General features: G+C 37.3%; 1 protein-coding gene across 8 annotated transcripts in view; it reads left to right on the forward strand.

Annotated features, from left to right (window-relative positions):
• Positions 1-19,447, forward strand: part of C2CD3 (C2 domain containing 3 centriole elongation regulator) — a 123,964-nt gene that overhangs the window by 18,863 nt on the left and 85,654 nt on the right. For 7 of the 8 annotated variants that reach the window (XR_002311300.2, XM_070473260.1, XM_070473262.1 and 4 more), the window contains 6 exons: positions 4,651-4,783; positions 5,250-5,378; positions 11,760-11,907; positions 14,823-14,971; positions 15,552-15,758; positions 16,190-16,302. Coding sequence is in view for 7 of the 8 variants with exons in the window: in XM_070473260.1 (XP_070329361.1) it covers positions 4,651-4,783; positions 5,250-5,378; positions 11,760-11,907; positions 14,823-14,971; positions 15,552-15,758; positions 16,190-16,302 (879 nt within the window). In the remaining variant the exon portion in view is untranslated. Of the gene's footprint in view, positions 1-4,650; positions 4,784-5,249; positions 5,379-11,547; positions 11,641-11,759; positions 11,908-14,822; positions 14,972-15,551; positions 15,759-16,189; positions 16,303-19,447 lie in introns of those variants that run through there. The other variant, XM_020879848.2, reaches the window with a different exon arrangement.

The following is a 19,447-nucleotide window of genomic DNA, read 5'->3' on the forward strand; positions in this document are numbered from 1 at the left end:
AAAATATTACCATTCCAGGGAAACTTTTATTTAGCAAAAACTGCAGTTCAACAGATAACTTTTGAGTGCCTATTTTGTGTCAGCCATTGTTTTGAGTATTGGGGTTACAGTGAGAAATAAGTCCCTGATCTTAATGAATTCATTCTAGTAAGAGAAATACTCTAAAGCAGATATGGTATAATTATATATGATATATACAACAGTGGAAGTATTTATTAAAACATTTAATGACCACATATAGTATAATCATGTGTGATATATTACAACAGTGTAAGTATTTATTAAAACATTTAATCAGGGAGGGAAATGGGAAGAAGGTTCAAGATGGAGGGGACATATGTATACCTATGGCAGATTCATGTTGAGGTTTGACAGAAAACAACAAAATTCTGTAAAGCAGTTATCCTTGTTAAAAAATAAATGAAATGAAAGTCGCTCAGTCATGTCCAACTCTTTGTGACCCCATGGACTATACAGTCCATGGAATTCTCTAGGGCAGAATACTGGAATGGGTAGCCTTTCCCTTCTCCAGGGTATCTTCCCAACCCAGGGATCGAACCCAGGTCTCCTGCATTGCGGGCAGTTTCTTTACTAGCTGAGCCACAAGGGAAGCCCCCCCAAAGAATTTTTTTTAATCAAATTCCTGATGTGTACCAGGCAACAAGGATACAGAGACTAACAAAAGCCAGTCCATCACCTCAAAGTTGGTTGGGTGAGATAAATGATTTTAATACTGCATGGTAATTCTTTGATAGAATGGAATACCTAGAACTTTGAGAGCACAAAGGAAGTATTGTGTTTAAGGAATTAAAAATAGTTGTGTATGGTTAGATCATAAAGTACCATGGCAGTAGAAAAACTATTTTTCTACATGGCCCTAAAGTCAAATGAAGTTTATTATTGACACTGCTTTTCATTAATTACTTTATTCAAGCATTTATTGAGTGTGCCTACCTCATTAAGGAAATGGCAACCCGCTCCAGTACTCTTGCCTGGAAAATCCCATGGACCGAGGAGGCTAGTAGGCTATAGTCCATGGGGTTGCAGAGTCAGACACGACTGAGCAACTTCACTTTACCTCATTAAAGATCTTTAAACCATATCAAATTAAGCCAAGTATTAACTAAGAACTAAAACACGGAGGACTTCATGTCATATAGCAAGCTTCTTTTTTTTTTAATTATTTTAATTGGAGACTAATTGCTTTACAATATTGTGGTGATTTTTGCCATACATTGACATGAATAAGCCACAGGTGTACCTGTGTTCCTCCCCCCTCCCCCCGCCATCCCTAACCCCCCTTCCACCTCCCTCCCCATCCCATCCCTCTGGGTCATCCCAGTGCACTGGCTTTGAGTGCCTTGTTTCATGCATCAAACTTGGACTGGTCATCTATTTCACATATGGTAATATACATGTTTCAGTGCTGTTCTCTCAAATCACCCTCGCCTTCTCCCATAGAGTCCAAAAGTCTGTTCTTTATATCTGTGTCTCTTTTGTTCTCTTGCATATAGGGTTGTTGTTACCACCTTTCTAAATTCCATGTGTATGCGTTAGTATACTATATTGGTGTTTTTCTTTCTGACTTACTTCACTCTGTATAATAGGCTCCAGTTTCATTCACCTCTTTAGAACTGACTCAAATGCGTTCTTCTTAGTAGCTGAGTAATATTCCATTGTGTATGTGTACCACAACTTTCTTATCCATTCATCTGCCAGTGGACATCTAGGTTGCTTCCATGTCCTAGCTATTGTAAACAGTGCTGCAGTGAACATTGGGGTACATGTGTCTCTTTCAGATCTGGTTTCCTCGGTGTGTGTGCCCAGTAGTGGGATTGCTGGGTCGTATGGCAGTTCTATTTCCAGTTTTTTAAGGAATCTCCACACTGTTCTCCATAGTGGCTGTACTAGTTTGTATTCCCACCAACAGTGTAAGAGGGTTCCCTTTTGTCCATACCTCTTCAGCATTTATTATTGTTTGTAGACTTTTTGATGCAGCCATTCTGACTAGCATGAAATGGTATTTCATTGTGGTTTTGATTTGCATTTCTCTGATAATGAGTGATGTTGAGCATCTTTTCATGTGTTTGTTAGCCATCTGTATGTCTTTGGAGAAATGTCTATTTTTTTGGCCCATTTTTTTGACTGGGTCATTTATTTTTCTGGTATTGAGCTGCATGAACTGCTTGTATATTTTGAAGATTAATTCTTTGTCAGTTGTTTCATTTGCTATTCTCCAATTCTGAAGGCTGTCTTTTCACCTTGCTTATAGTTTCCTTCATTATGCAAAAGCTTTTAAGTTTAATTAAGTCCCATTTGTTTATTTTTGCTTTTATTTCCAGTACTCTGGGAGGTGGGTCATAGAGGATCCTGCTGTTATTTATGTCAGAGAGTGTTCTGCCTATGTTTTCCTGTAGGAGTTTTATAGTTTCTGGTCTCACATTTAGATCTTTAACCCATTTTTAGTTTATTTTTGTGTATGGTGTTAGAAAGTGTTCTAGTTTCATTCTTTCACAAGTGGTTGACCAGGTTTCCCAGGACCACTTGTTAAAGAGATTGTCTTTTCTCCATTGTATATTTTTGCCTCCTTTGTCAATGGTAGGGTGTCCGTAGGTGTGTGGATTCATCGCTGGGCTTTCTGTTTTGTTCCACTGATCTATATTTCTGTCTTTGTATAGCAAGCTTCTTTAACCAAATTTTCAGTGCTAGCAAACCATGTTTTCCTCATTCTTTCTCATTTGATAAACAAGATAACCATTTTCTGGCTGAATCCCAAAGAGGTTTTTTTAAAAAATAAAAATGCATACAGTGATTTCTGAATGGAATATTGAATAGCCATTATTTATATAGAAAAAAAGTTAATGTATATTGTTAAGTGAAAAGGCATTTATAAAACAGTATATATAATATACCATTTTTGCAAAAGAAAAAATTTATATATATATATACATACACACACATACACATACCTATACAGGAATATGTATGCATAGATTAAAAACTATACAGAACATATCAAAATGTAAATCATTATTCATAGGTAGTGCCATTAATGGGAATATTAATTTTCTATTGCTATATAACAAGTTACCACAAACTTAGTGTCTTAAAAATAATACCCATTTATTACTCACAGTTCTGTGGATCTGAAGTCCAACAAAGTATGGTTGAGTTTTCTGCTTAGGGCATCATAGGCTAAAATCAAGTTGTCAGCCCAGCTAAATTCTCATCTGAAAGCTCTGGGGGGAAAATTCACTTCTAAGTTCATTCTTGTTGACAGAATCCAGTTCCTTGCTAAAATAGGACTAAGGTCCCATATCCTTGCTGGCTGTCAGCCAGGGTGCACTCTAAGCTCCTAAAGGCCATGTGCATTTCCTGCCATGTGGCCACCTCCATCTTTAAGACAGCAGTGATCCATTGCATCCCTCTCATGCTTTAAATCTCTGACTTCATATCCTGCAAACAGAGAAAACTCTGCTTTATAATGGTTTGGGATGATCAAGATAATCTCCCACTCTTAAGGTAGATCGATTTGGAACCATAATTACTTCCATAAAATCCCTTTACAACATTGTCTAGATGAGTAAATCACTAGGAAAAGGCATTTGTATACCAGTGACTGGAAATCTGAGAGGGACTCGTTTAGAATTCTACCTACATCATTTCTCCGCCTTTTGGCTAAGATCAAGTGAAGAATTCTGCATACCATAATTGGTAACCTTTCTTTTTCTTTTACTTATATTTTCATGTAACAAATTGAACATGATATTTCAGGGTTTTGGGGGGTTTGAGTTTTGAGTTTTTAAGCTATATGTTGAATTCTTTATACTAAAAAATGTTGAATGTTTATGGATCTGTTTGGGATTTTTTTTTTTGGCCTGTATCTTTTTTATTTTTAGAAGCTATAAAAACTCTAGATCAAGATAGACAAGCACTTGGTATCTAGATTTACTTTACCTCCTAAACAACTGTGAAACCTCAAGAAAATAATAGTTCTTCCCAGTGTTCCTTGAAATAATGCCAGTGGTCCTAAGCTTTTAAAAAATCTAAGAAAAGGTGGGATCATATATGTATAGTGATGTAGAGTCATCCTGGTTATACTGCATGATGTATTGGGCAAATGACACATCCTCTGTTCCTCAACTTTTTCATCTGGAAAATGAAGGAAATAATAGTACCCATTTCAGAGGATTGTTGGAAGGGTTAAATCAATTCCTGTATATAACATACCTACAGAAGTGCCCAGGAAGTGGTAAGGGTTCAGTAAATGTTATCCACTATAATTGTTGTTATTGTTATTTAAGGGTGGGAAAATTATTTTACTAAATTTATTATGTACAACCACCAGTTGGAAGAGTCAGTGCATGTATTGCATGTATAACTGCAGTAAGGAGATCAGTCTCTGTGGAATAGAGAGACTCCATTCACTGCTGTAGTGCCAACATCTAAAACAGTTCACAGAATAGAAGCTCAGTAAAAATTTGTTGTAAAGTGAATGTCCTCAAGGGTTTCTCAAGCTAGTGGGGAAAGTACACAAATAAGCAATTATAGTACACTATGGTAAGTTGTGTGATAGAAGAACAAGGGCTAAATATTGCAAATATGTCTGCTGGATTTAGATTTCTTGTGTTCTGCTTTTGCCCTCTTCAGCTCTGTTAGAACAAGGCAATAAACTGCGTAATGCCATGGTGATTTCTGCAATGAAATCAAGTCCAGATACTAGCATGTTGTTGGAAGAAGTTCATCCTTCTATGAAGGAAGATTTTCTTAGAGCATCATCAGAGTAAGTTATGGGATAAACATGAATTCCAGTAGTTCATTTCCTAATAGTTGTTAATGTGTCTTTTTGTCAAGATATGGACTAAATAATCTTGGAAATGTTCAGCAAGTAATTTTTTAATGTGGTGGGAAAGAAGCCTAAACTAGGAGTTAAGATACTCAAAATCTAGACCTAGGACCTCCACTTGCTAAATATGTAAATGGCTAAATTCTTGATCTTTCTCAACCAGCATGCTTGTATATAAAATGGGTATATTTTTTCTTCCCTCTCTTACATAAATGAAATGAGATTCTAATGTAGGAAAAGGCTTTGTAAATTGTGAAGTTTTGTATATGTTTAAGGTAAAGTCTAAAACATTTCAAGTCTTCCATGTTGAACTGTCTCCGTGTATATACTTCTTAGCTCATTAAATTCTGATTTAGATTTTCCCATATGTTAGCCACTGAAAGCATTTTTTTTCCTTCCTTAGAATCAAAGCCTTATCTAGGAATCCAGTTAAAGACCACATTGAAGATCACCTCCTCCCTCCAACTGAGAATACACTTTGGAAACATGACTCAAAGGCTGATACTGGAGCCATACAGCTGCTGTTGGGCAGGTAAGAGCTCTTAACTCTCTTTTCTTTTAAATTTTTCCTACAATTTATTATGTATATTGTTAACAGATTTATCTTCCTAAAGCAACAACACTTCTTTCGAATAACTAAGTCATTCCCTTGTTATTCATTACATATTAAATCATTATTCATTATCTACTAAATAAAAAAAAAATCCAATCTTTAGCATTTTATTCTTAGCATCACTTATAAAATGGTCTCCAGTTTACCTTTCCATTCTTACTTCTCACCTGTTTCCTTAACACCAGTGTTAGCAGTGTATATTGAAGAGAACATGGATTTTAAATAGACACAGTTGAAATTTGGGGTCTATCTCTTATTACCTATATGGCCTGCACAATTAGGCAGGAAAAAAAAAGGGTTCCAAATTGGAAAGGAAGAAGTAAGACTGTATTCACAAGTGACATGATCTGGTATGTAAAAAATCCTAAAGAATCCACTGTGAGACAGATTGCAGAATAACATGATAAGTCAGTTATACTTATATTTACTTGTAGTGACCAATCAAAAAATAAGATAAATGGAATTCCCTGGCAATCCATTAGTTAGGACTCAGCACTTTCACTGCCAGGGCTAGGGTTTAATCCTTGGGCAAGGAGCTAAGACCCTACAAGCCATGCAGTAAAAAATAAATAAAATTAAGAAACAATTCCATTTATAATAGCACTGATAAGAATAAAATACAAATAAATTTAACTGAAGAAGTTTAAAACATAACTGCAAATTGTTCAAAGAAATTAAAGGAGATCTAAATAAATGGGGAAAATCTCATGTTCATGATACAGTACAATCCCTGTCAGATTCATAGCTGACTTCTTCATAGATATTGACAAGCTGATTGTAATTACTATGAAATTACAGGGGACCCAGAATAACCAAAAGAACCTTAAAAAAGAAAAAAATAGAAGGAGTCATACTTTACTATTTTAAAACTTACTACAAAGCAAGAGTAAGCAAGTCAGTTTGGTACTGGCATAAGGATAGACATATAAGTGAATGGAATAGAATTGGTAGTCTAGAAATAAAGCTATATCAACTAATATTCAACAGTGGTGTCAAGACCATTAAGTGGAAGAAAGAATTGCCTTTTCAATAAATGGTGCTGGGACTGCTGGCTAGCCACATGCAAAAAAATGAAGTTGAGCCCTCAAACCATATTAAAAAAATTAATGCACTATGAATTAGATAGCTAAATGGAAGAACTAAAACTATAAAACTCTTAAAACAGAGATAAGTCTTTGTAATCTTGAATTTGGAAAAGGATCCTTAGATATGCATCAGAAGTACAACCAACAACAACAAAAAATAGATAAGTTAAACTTAAGAAAATTAAAAATGTGTGGGCTTCAAAAGATACTTTTTTTTTTTTTAAAATAAAAAGTTTTATTGGAGAAAAATAGAACCACCACGTACACAGGGAAAAGAGCACAAAAATTCAGCTGATACAGAACTGAAAGTCACAACTACCCAATGTTGTTTGCGATTACTTTTCAATTTCTTAAATGGCTTCCATCAATTTTTAAAATAGCTTTGCCAATTTTCAGCCGAAATAGAATCAAGTTTTCAGAAAATTAAGAGCCTCAGCGAAGGGACCAGCTTTTAAGATAACAAAGGTGACACCAAGAGTCTCCCAATAGGACGAATTCTACCGAAAAATTCCTGAAGCACATAACTACTGAGTCTGGTAGAACAGTAGCTCAGAGACCATCAGGGATTAGTTAGAACACTGACTCAGATGGTCCAGTATGCAGAGAGGGCAAACAAAAAAGCTGCATTTCCCTGTCAGATGAGTTCACATAAGAAAACCAAGGAGGTGCTAAGAAAATACAGGCAATGGCTGCTCAAAATAATTAAGAAGGCATTCTAAATACCACATATTATTAGACAACAGTGTGTAAAGTGATGCAATTAGAAAACAGGCAACTTAAAAAAACTATGGTCACAGGTCTTTGAGAACTCAAGAAAACAATCAATAGCAAACACAAGAGCTGAAAGTCTCAGCTGAGGGTTGAAAGTGAAAGTGAAGTCGCTCAATCATATCCGACTCTTTGCGACCCCATGGACTGTAGCCCACCAGGCTCCTCCGTCCATGGAATTCTCCAGGCAAGAATACTGGAGTGGGTTGCCATTTCCTTCTCCCAAAAGATACTATTAAGAAGTGAAAAGATAATCACAGAATGGAAGAAAATGTTTACAAATCTTATATCTGATAAAAGACATATCTAGGATATGTAAGGAACTCAACAACTTAATAATAAATACTCCAATTTAAAAGATAGGCAAAGTTTTTGCATAGAGATTTCTCCAAAGAAGATAGTCAGGTGGCTAATAGCATATAAAAGTTGTCAGCACTGTTAGTTATCAGTCAAATGCAAATCAAAACTGTAAACAAGATACTACTTCATACCCACTAGGATCAGTTCAGTTCAGTCGCTCTGTGTCCAACTCTGCGACCCCATGGACTACAGCACACCAGGCTTCCCTATCCATCACCAACTCCCGGAGCTTGCTCAAACACATGTCCATCAAGTCGGTGATGCCATCCAACCATCTCATCCTCTGTCATCCCCTTCTCCTCTCGCCTCTGTCTTTTCCAGCATCAGGGTCTTTTTCCAATGAGTCAGCTCTTCACATCAGGTGGCCAAAGTATTGGAGTTTCAGCTTCAGCATCAGTCCTTCCAATGAATATTCAGGGCTGGTTTCCCACTGATGGTTAGCATCAAAAAATCAGATTAAGTGTTGGTGAGGCTGTGGAAAATTTGGAATCTTCATAGATAGCTGGTAGCACTGTAAAATGATGCAGCCACTTTGGAAGATAATCTGTCGGTTCCTCAGTTGTTGCACATCAAGTTATCATGTGACCCAGCAGTTCAACTCTCTAAGTATATATCCAAGGAAAATGAAAATATAAGTCCATGCAAAAACATGTACATGAATTTCAATAGTCATAACAGTAAAAAATGTCTATCATCTGATTAGTAGATTTTTTAAATGGAGTATTATTTGGCCAGAAAAAGGGTGAAAGTACTATAACATGCTGCAGCATGGGTGAACTTTGAAAAATCATGTTAAATGAAAGAAGCCAGTCACAAAAGAGCACATAAAGATCAAGAATCCAGCACAGGGATTTCCCTGATGGTCCAGTGGCTAGGAATCCACACTTCCAACGCAGGGAGCCAGAGTTTGATCCCTACTTGGGGAACGAGATCCCGCATGCCAGAGCTAAGAGTTTGCATGCTGCAATTAAAGATCCCACGTGCTGCAACCTGAGTGCCACAACTAAGACCCGATGGAGCCAAAAATAAATAAATGTTTATATATATTTTTTAAAAAGGCTTTTCTACCAGCTCCATGGAAGGCAATGGAGAGTTACTTTCAGGATTCTGAAAACTTTAATTATCTATCTCAAATTTCATTTCCAGTCAAACTATCAATTGTGTGAGGGCAGGGTAAAAATATTTTCATATATTCAAGGACTCAAAAGATTACCTCTCCTGCACTAGTTCTTAGGAAACCACAGGCTATTCTCTGCCACAAAGAGAATCTAGGAATAAAGAGCAAGGCTTGGAGTCCAAGAAGCGGGGGATGTAATAGAGAAAAGAGAGAAATGGAGCTTTATGGTCTGTGTCCATATTTAGAGCAGACACTGCTTGTGGAAGCAGGACAGGGCTTCTGTAGCGATACTTCTAAGGTGGGGAAAGGATAGGTGGAAACACATTTCTCTTGTGTTTGACCAGATCGAGAGGAAATGTTCAGTTCTCTTGGAGAGTTCAATAATGAAGTAATAATTGGCACATAGAAAGCTACTTTAAACAAAAATTATTTGTTATAAAACACTTATTTAAACTGTTATAAAGCAGTTATTAAAACAAGAAAAGCTAGACGTTGTCAAAAAAAGTGTAGTAAATTATACTTGGCTCTGATACGATGTTAACCCTGAAGATTAACAACAGAAAACTATAATATAAATTTGAGAAGATGGTGGAAAGGGAACTCTGTTTCCAAGAATAATGATTTAAGAGAATAGAGCCTTCACATTTTCATAATACAAAGTCCATAAATCATTTAGAAAAGTTAAAAAATCAGAAAATAGCAGCACACATGTGTTACTTAGAAATATAAAGGTAAGTACCAGCAGAAACAAGGAGTTGAAAGTGATTACTTCTAAAGAGGCAGGCAGCTACTGTTTCTCATTATGTCTTATGATCCTATTTGACTTTTAAAATATGTACATGTACATGTTTCCCTTGATTAAAACATGATTAAGAAGAAAAAGAAGAGAGTGGACTTGTCTTGTAGCCAAAGAATACAGACAAATTCCAGGCCCCCTCTCCTTTTTTTCAACTTTTATTTTTCCTGCCCTCCCAACAGGAACCCTGGAAAAGGCAATGACAACCCACTCCAGTACTCTTGCCTGGAAAATCCCATGGACGGAGGAGCCTGGTAGGCTGCAGTCCATGGTGTCGCAAAGAGTTGGACATGACTGAGCGACTTCACTTTCACTTTTCACTTTCATGCATTGGAGAAGGAAATGGCAACCCACTCCAGTGTTCTTGCCTGGAGAACCCCAGGGACGGCAGAGCCTGGTGGGCTGCCGTCTATGGGGTCGCACAGAGTCGGACACGACTGAAGTGACTTAGCAGCAGCAACAGGAACCCCAGGCCACTGGCCTGTGCAGTATACCTCTGACCTCTCTCAGTTTCTGTATAAGTATGTCCTAAGTATTGCATGGAGAGAAATGGCATGCTTTTTTGATATGTCGTAGACAAGAATACATTCAAAGAAATGTTAATTTGGAAAAATAAGTAAAAAGTGGAGGACTATATACTGAGCAGTAGAAATATTCATAACTTAAAGGGTTCCAAAGAGGGGAGAAAAGCAACTAGAGGGGAGAGGGGATCCATAAGTGGCAAATGAGAGTTGTGTAGAACATCAAGAAGAGCTTCAAAAAGGAGCAGTGTTCACAGGCTGCAGAGAAGCTGTGTGGATTGTGAAGTTGTTAATTGGATTTGAGCAGTTAGGAAGTTGTTCTTAACCTTTGAAAGAGAGATTACCATAGATCAGTGGTTCTCAGCTGGAAGCCAGTCCCCCCCTATCCCCACTGTATGGGACATTTGGAAATGTCTGAAGATACTTCTGGTTATCACACCTGGAGGGATTGCTTTCAGGCTATTGGCTTCTGATGAGTAGAGTCCAGAGATCCAGAATGCACATGGTAGCTCCCAGTAACAGTTACTCATTTGACCCAAAATGTCAGTAGCACTAAGATTGAGAAGCTCTGCTACAGGTTAAAGAAAGGAACACTTATTGAACATCTATTTGTTGAGCATCTCTGTTCCAAGAATTTTACGAACACGGTGTAATTTGAAGGTGAAAAGTGAAAGTGAAGTCACTCAGTCGTGTCCGACTCTTTGTGACCCCATGGACTATAGCCTACCAGGCTCCTCCGTCCATGGGATTTTCCAGGCAAGAGTACTGGAGTGGGTTGCCATTTCCTTCTCCAGAGGATCTTCCTGACCGAGGGATCGAACCCAGGTCTCCCAAATTGTAAGCAGATGCTTATAATTTGAAGGTAGTGATCATGTATTATTTTCTTGAGAAAGAAGGGGAAAAAAAGTATAGCAGCTGCCTTGAAAGGGAAGCAGAGTTGAAAGAATTAATTGAAATGCTTAGTTCAGTGTTTGGCATATATTCAGTAATTAATATGTTCATTAAGAATCAATAAGTTTATTTGTAGATGTTTATTAAATGCTAATTACTATAGAAGAAACTAAAATATACATGTATTTGTATGCTTATCTTTCTTATTAGTTTACAAACTCTTTATAAGTAGAGTATCTATTTTACTTATTTCTCCACTCCACATAGAACTGATCTTTCCATAAATAACCTAAATACATATATTTTTGCTTAATAGAAGAAGGTGTGTTTATGAATTAGTCATTCTTCACAAAAAAAAGTATATAACATTTAACTCAATTGAATTATAATCTGCTCTTTACTTTTTTTCCCTCCCTACTAGACCATGAGCAGCACAAGAGTAGAACAAGTTAGCTTAGCCATCTCTGTACCATTCAGGACCTGACATCATGCCTGGCACATAATAGGTGCCCAGTAAAATGTTTGTTCAATAAATGAATGAGATCACAATCAGTGTCTGTAGTGCAGTTTTTGAGTGCTAGTTGTTGACATCCCAGAGGAGGAGGAATATGATATAAAAGTATTAGATAGTCTTCTATATAATGTAAGTCTCTGTTTCATGTATTTTCTTCCATATTTAGAACTTTGGAATGTTTAGCAAAAAAAGAATAACTAAGATGAAACTTCTTTTAAAGTTCTGTTTTCTTTTTCTTATTTCTGCAGTGCTGAATTGTCCCAAGGTCGCTATTGGGATGGCATAGGCTCTCCTCCAGATTCCCCATCTCCTGGCAGTGCTGTGTATTGCAGCAGTGAGCCCAGTGACCCTCAGTATGACCAGAGTCTCCTGGAGAACTTATTTTATATGGCACCTGTAAGTTACTGAATCTGAAAGCTTAGGAATTGGAGAAATTAATTAAATAATTACTTCTCTTGTGTTAATCATAGAGTTATTAATAATATTAGTGGGTGTAGGCACATTACCACTTGTCAGACAGAAAGCTATTCATTTTGCATACTTTAATTATAACAACAGTCTGAAAAGGAGGGTGTTACCTTATTTCTACAGATGAGGAGATAAGACTAGTAAGATAAATTATTTTGTCCAAGTACACATGTAAATAAGTGTTAGAACCAAGATTCAAATTCAGGTTTGCCTGAGTCCAAAGCCTATGGTCTTAATATAGTGTATGGCTTCCTGAGAGCTCTTTGAAGGAAGAGCTAATGTAGGTATACTCTCAGAACCACCCTTGACTGGTATCTTTTCAGATACAGATGTTCCAAAAGTACCTCTCCTCATGGGGAACAAATATCCCTACTGACCCTTAAGAAAGAACATTCTCTTTTCAGGCAGTTTTAGCATTTTCAAAGTTCTTTCGTATATCAAGCTATATGTTCCATTCATTGGTTTAGCATCTTCTATAGTATATGGTGGAGAAGGAAATGGCAGCCCACTCCAGTGTTCTTGCCTGGAGAATCCCAGGGATGGGGGAGCCTGGTGGGCTGCCGTCTATGGGGTCGCACAGAGTCAGACACGACTGAAGTGACTTAGCAGCAGCAGCAGAGTATATGGGGCTTCCCAGGTGGCACAGTGGTAAAGAATCCACCTGCCAGTACAAGAGATGCAAGAGACTAGGGTTTGATCCCTGGATTGGGAGGATCCCTTAAACTAGGAAATGGCCACCTACTCCAGTATTCTTGCCTGGAAAATTTCACGGACAGAGGAGCCTGGCAGGCTACATTCCATGGAGTCACAGTGTCAGACACGACTGAGCCCGCAGAGTATATACAAAATAAGTTCATTTACTGTTCCACAAATAATACTTTATATTTGTGAAGATTGCTGTCGTATTCCCTATTTTCTGTTTCTCCAGGTCAGCACAGATACCTGAAATACAATGTAGTTTATATCAGCTCAGTGGAAAGACTGAGAACTACCAGGGTACAGAAGAAGCAGGGAGAACTTTTACATGAGATTGTCAGGAGGGAGCATCGTGAGGGATAAGGGATTTTAACTGAGACTTGAAAAATAGTTTCAGGGCGATAAAGGATGTGAAATGGGAATAGAAAGCATGACCTGTTTAGAGAAGCAGTTTGTGTACTACCAGGCATCTAGTTTGATTGGGTAAGAATTCATGTGGAGGGGACATCAACAAGGTTAGCTGGCACACTGCAACCAGTCTGTGAAAGTATTTGAATACTAAGTGAGGAGGAAATGACATGACCTACATAGTGTTCTAGCAATGTTAACCTAGCAATTATGTAGGCAGCCAGCTGAGAGGAGAATAACAGGAGCAGATAGGAAGCCATTTTTGGTATTCGAAGCATGAGACAGAGAGAAAGACAGAAAGAGCCAGAATGAGAGTGGTAGCTAGCAGTGGGGTTGGAAAAGAGGAGATGGATTTAAAGGACATTGTGAATTGTTAGGATTTCTTGACTTTCTACAATAAAAGTCATCACTGATACCGTTACCCGTAGGAGAAAGGGAACTTACTTTGTTTTTTAATTGGAGGATAATTGCTTTATAACGTTGTGTTGGTTTCTGCTATACAACAACATGAATCAGCCATAAATATAAATACATTTTCTCTCTCTTGAGCCTCCCTCCAACCCACCCCATCCCACCCCTCTAGGTTGTCACAGAGCACCAGGCAGAGCTTCCTGTGTTTTATAGCAACTTCCCACTAGCTATGGGAACTTACATTGATTACACATTTTCTGTGTGCCAGAGAATTTGTTACCTGTTATTAAGAACTGTCCAAAATGTTTTAAATTGATTATTTCGTTTAATTCTTTTGCTAGCCCCATGAGATAGTGTCATCTCTTTTACATATCATGAAATAAAGACTTGAGAGATGTTAATTGTTAGTAATTATTAATAGGTGGCAGAACTAGAATTCTTACCCTGGTCTGGCAAAAAGCCCATGTTTTTCCGCCTAGAACATATTACCTCCTGAGCCTTGTGCACTTCATTAGAGTGGTGAAAAAAATTAGTCTTTGCACCCATATATATAGTTAGGTGATACTGTACAATCATTTTGCCTCAAACTTTAGTAAAAATAGAGGCTTTGGAACCCATGGAGATCAAGATCTGCCTCTACTACTTACAGCTGTGAATCTTGGAGAAGGAAATTGCAACCCACTCCAGTATTCTTGCCTAAAGAATCCTGTGGATAGCAGAGCGTGGTGGGCTGCCGTCTATGGGGTCGCACAGAGTCAGGCATGACTAAAGCGACTTAGCATGCATGCATGCATTGGAGAAGGAAATGGCAACCCACTCCAGTATTCTTGCCTGGAGAATCCCAGGGACAGAGGAGCCTGGTGGGCTGCTGTCTGTGGGGTCGCACAGAGTCAGACACAACTGACGCAACTTAGCAGCAGCAGCAGCAGCTGTGAATCTTAAAGGCACCTGACTTCTCTCAGCGTTCATTTTCTCATTTGTAAAAATTTTGAGATGAGAATGCCTTATAGGAATGTAATAAGTACTAAAAATACACATGCAGCATTTAACATAGTACCAGATACATAGTAGGCAATCAGTAAATAGTTGTTGTTATTATTGAGAATAATTTGAAAGAAGAATCTAATTTTGTTTATTTCCTTTGAACTGAACTTGCAGGTTATTTTTATGAACTTTGGGTTATTTTTGTGTAACCAAGAGAAACACAGGATTGTCTCCCTAGTATCAGTTCTTTCTTGATTACTACTTTCAGAGAAATGTTTTCATTACCTCTGTCCCCAAAGCAGTTATCTTTTAGTGCCTCTCTTCTCTTTTCTGTCCCTTGATAGAAATCTGATACCAGCGTCAGTGATATCTTCAGTGAAGATGATGATGTCCCTTCTAAAACAATGAGCCAGTCAAAAGCTCTTGCCAGATCTCCTAAGGTTTTAGAGTCAAATGATCATAAGTCGAAGAAGGAGATGGGTAAGAAAAATAGGTGAGCCTCTTTATGAATGCTTGTTTAGAGGCAAAAGCAAGGAAAGATGATTTTCACAAGATCTCCTCATGTGAAATGATCTGTGTTTGCCAACACTGTCAGACTGGTTAAGTGAATTACAGTAATGCATTAAGTATTGCAGTCCTTAAACATGTAATAACATGAAAAGATGGATGTAGTAAAATGGTTAAGAGAGAAAGCAGAATTCTGGGTTGTATTTGTACTCTGTTACACTTAATGTAGAAAGTATACATAAAGAACGCAAATGAAAAGGAATACACAAAAGTAATGATAGTAGTTTATATTAAAGTAGTAACTGAACTAAAGTCTTGTTGAAAACCTGATTCTCTGATATCAGTTTCTATACTTGTGTGGAGATAAGCCTTTGGATTATAAGAATGTTTTTATAGTTTTTTGGATTTTTTCACTGTAAATTAGGACTAAGGCCGTTTCTCAGTCTTTGATAACTTGTGCATTAAGATGCCTGCTGCCCTTCTTTTCTCCTGTTACCTGTACAAACTAGATCGTTTCATATTTGGCTTCTGAAGTCTACCTTACTACCTGTATGAACTCCTTTCAGAAATCTTGTTGAACAGCAGATGCTATCAGAAACTCCAGAAGATGCCCAAGTGATGACACTAAATGTGGATAAACTGACCCTTCTGGGTAGAACACATTCAGTCAGAATCATCATCGAAACAATAGGACTTCCTCCAGATAGTCCTCAGGATACCTCTGGCAAAAAAACTTTTCCTGGGAGACCACCTAAACTGACATCAAAAAAGCGGTATGTCTCTCACATGGGAAAACTAAATTTGCCATTTCTGGAAAGTGTTTGCGATGAGAGGAAATAATTATATTGTACTTAGTGTTTTCATATGCTTCATCAATCAATAAAATGTACTGAATCTCCCACTAGGTCCTGAGCATGAAAAGTCTGAGAATAAAGAAATTTAAGAGCCAGGCTCTGTTCTTCCCTGCCTTACGGTCAGCAGGAGAGAGAAACATTTGAATGGCTGCTATAATAGGGCTTTAGGGGCCAAAAGAAATGTTTTATATGAAAAGTGCTGTAGGAACGCAAGATTGGTGAAGGTTTTGAAAAGAGGAAGTCCTCTGAGGACCTGGGGTTCTAAAAATAGGGCCTTGAAAGATATGTAGGATTTATCAGAAAATAAGATTATTATTTGGTTTGTTTTTTAATTGTTTTGATTTTTTTAGCACCTTCTTTGTGGAATATCACTTTCCTGTGGGCTTTTCCAAAAATGGATTGACAAAGACCACTTTAATTACTGAGGTGGTTCGACTTGCATCCAGTAAAATTATAGATGGAGGTAAGAGAGAATTTGATTTCTGCTCCTTAGACATTTTGACTTTGGGAGGATTTTTGAATCTAATTACTCATATATTCCTATATTATCATAGAATCTTAGAGGTAGAAGAATTTTGAGGTGACTTTATCTTATTCCTTTATAAGTGAGGAAACTGGCCCAGAGGTTTATCCTGTCCTCAGGCTATTCTCATGCAAGGCAGTGACATAGCTGAAACTCTGACTCAAAACTTGATTCTTAAATCATGTTCTTGCAGCTATTATTGTTTTTCTTTTCTTCCCTTTTTAAAATATCTTTATCAAGATACAATTCATATACCATGTCATTACCAATTTGAAGTATACAACACAGTGATTTTTAATATATTCACAAGTTGTATAACCATCACCACAATCTTAATTTTAGAGCATTTTTATCCCACCTAAAAGAAATCCCATACTTACTAGCATTCATTCTTCAGTTCTCTCTTTGCCCCCTTTCACTAAGCAACTCTATCCTACTTTGTCTCAATTTTCCCATCCTGGACATTTGATTCAAGTGGAATCCTACGATATGTGATTTTACTGACTGGTTTTTTGACTTGCAATAATACTTCAACTTTCAATATTTAAGTTGCTTTCTATGCGTTGCTATTAAAAACAGTGCTTCAATGAGTAGTATTGCACATCATTTCTTATTTGATGTATTTCCAGCCCAAGCATTAAAAATAAATACCCTTAAAATAAATCCTCATTTGCCCTTAAAAACAGCACCTAAAGTAATTTAAAATACTCTTTTACTAGAGTCATTTGTTTCACTTTCTCCATCACCTTAAGGAAGAATTAGGACACTTACATTTTTCATATGTTTTCTGTATACTTAAATTATTGATAGCAACAAAAGGTACTGTGTAGGTTTGTTCAAAGCATTTGAGAGTGTATAATTGATTCTGCTGGCTAAAGTATGTTTGAGAAGCTTTAATGCAATTAATCTGCTTTTATCAAACCCCAATGCAAAGAAAAATGTTGGATTCTTTTCTTAGGTCTTCCCTCTTCTACCTCCTTCTATCCATATGACATTTGATGAGCTCCTTAAAATTTCTCTGAGCCTCACGTTCCCCATCTATAAAATTGAGATACAGCAAGGACATGGTTCTGATATGCACGAGTTTCAGTTTACATAGTATCTGCAAAGCAAGGATTGCCTGTATTACACAAGGGCTTAATGTATAATCAGATAGGATAATGAATGTAAAAGCATTAAACTCTAAAATAGCATGTAACTAATAGTAGTTTACATTTGGGGGGCACTAAATTATCAGTGTTTTACATACATTAATCATGTGATCCTTTAAAACATGTAAATATAGATGGAAAGAGGAAGCTAAGATGTAAATCAGTTAAGTAACTTGTCTAAGATAATACAACTGATTTATGGTTGAACTAGAACTTGCACCTAGAACGTTTTTGATTCCAAATTGTGTGCACTTAATCTGTATTACTTCTCATGCATTATTATTGTTGGCCACAGAGACTGAGTTTTCATTTTGTCATTCTGAGAAGGATAATATGGGACATATGGAGTAAGCATCAAGTCAAGAATTGGAAGAGTTCTAGCTCTAGTTATACCAGACAGTTAATTCTATGACCCTGGACACAATGGCCTTTCCATCTGTGGGCCGCTCTCAATAATGACATGCAATGGACAAGATATTTTCAGTATCTCCTTCAGCTCTTTAAAAAAAAAAAGTCTTTTAGGGATATTACTAGCAATTTGTTTACATGAATTTCTTCTTCCATTATTGCTTTAACTCACTTTTAGTTTAATAATGAGCTTAAGAAGCAGAATTATGTAAGAAATAAAATAACAGTGCCAAGACATACTTAAGTAATAAGGAGAAATCCGAGTACCACCAGGTTGATATAAAGTTCTTTTTGTAAAAGAGATTTTATAGTGTCTTAAAGGTTTCGTAGTGTTTTAAAGTTTTAAAGTGCTCTTTTATCTGTTGCCTCAGTTGATCCTCTCAGCACACCAATGAGGCGTAGGTGTTGTCTTACTTCTCTTTCCATGGTGGGAGAAGCAGAGAAGCTGATCTAGTTAGTGTGGGCTTATTGGGACCAGACCTTTTGTTAACAGTTCTGTGGATGGATCCAAATAACAAGGCCCAGATCCTGTCCATGAGTACGAAGAGAAATAAATAGAGTCAAGAATTAAGATGGTAAGGATAGAGATCAGTAGATCAAGTGGGCTGTTTGAATGAATATTAGAGATAGTGGGTTCCCTGTATCTGGGCATTTTTGTGTGGGTTCTTCAGATCCATTTTAAGGATCTAGAAGTGAATGAACTGGAAGATCGTTTTTCAGGTGATAAATTGTGGCTAAAGTGGTTCATTAGTAAATAACAGAACTTACTCATATATCAAATGATTCTACCCCACATTCCTGTTTTTAAAATCCTGTTAAAACCCCATAGCAGGGAGCACGGACTCAGATACTGCTATCATTTTATCCCATTCACACTTGGTATTACAGCAGAAACCTTTTCCTTTCTATCTAAAAAACAGACTCCATTCTGCCCAACACTGCAAACAAACATCACACTTGTCCAAGTGTGACAAGAGGAGTCCCCTAGTCTTCAGTCAGAAAATAAACTCATTTTCATTATTACAGCTTTTGAATTAGTTCTTCTCTTCATTTATCCCTCACTGTCCAGCCATCTCCCTTCTTTCATTATACTACCTATCAACTTGTCTTTTAAAACACTAAGCCATACCTTATACCCAGTGAAGTGTATGGTATGTCTCTTTACACATCCAGTGCTCATATGCTTGACACTGATGATTTCTCATAGCAAAGCAGAGCACCGTAGCCCTCCTTATCTTCTCTGTACTGTACCCAGGATTTTCTCTGTCTTTGTTATTTCAGTCCTATAGGGATAGTCGCTCAGTTGTGTCTGACTCTTTGTGACCCCATGGACTGACTGTAGCCCGCCAGGCTCCTCTCTCCATGGAATTCTCCAGGCAAGAATACTGGAGTGGGTTGCCATTCCTTCTCCAGGGAATATTCCCAATCCAGGGATCGAACATGGGTCTACTGCATTGCAGGCAGACTGTTTACCATCTGAGCCACCAGGGAAGTCTACTATTAAAAGACATTTCTAAGTATAAAGA

Source organism: Odocoileus virginianus, chromosome 10 (assembly GCF_023699985.2).
Source record: "Odocoileus virginianus isolate 20LAN1187 ecotype Illinois chromosome 10, Ovbor_1.2, whole genome shotgun sequence".
NCBI classification, from domain to species: Eukaryota; Metazoa; Chordata; class Mammalia; order Artiodactyla; family Cervidae; genus Odocoileus; species Odocoileus virginianus.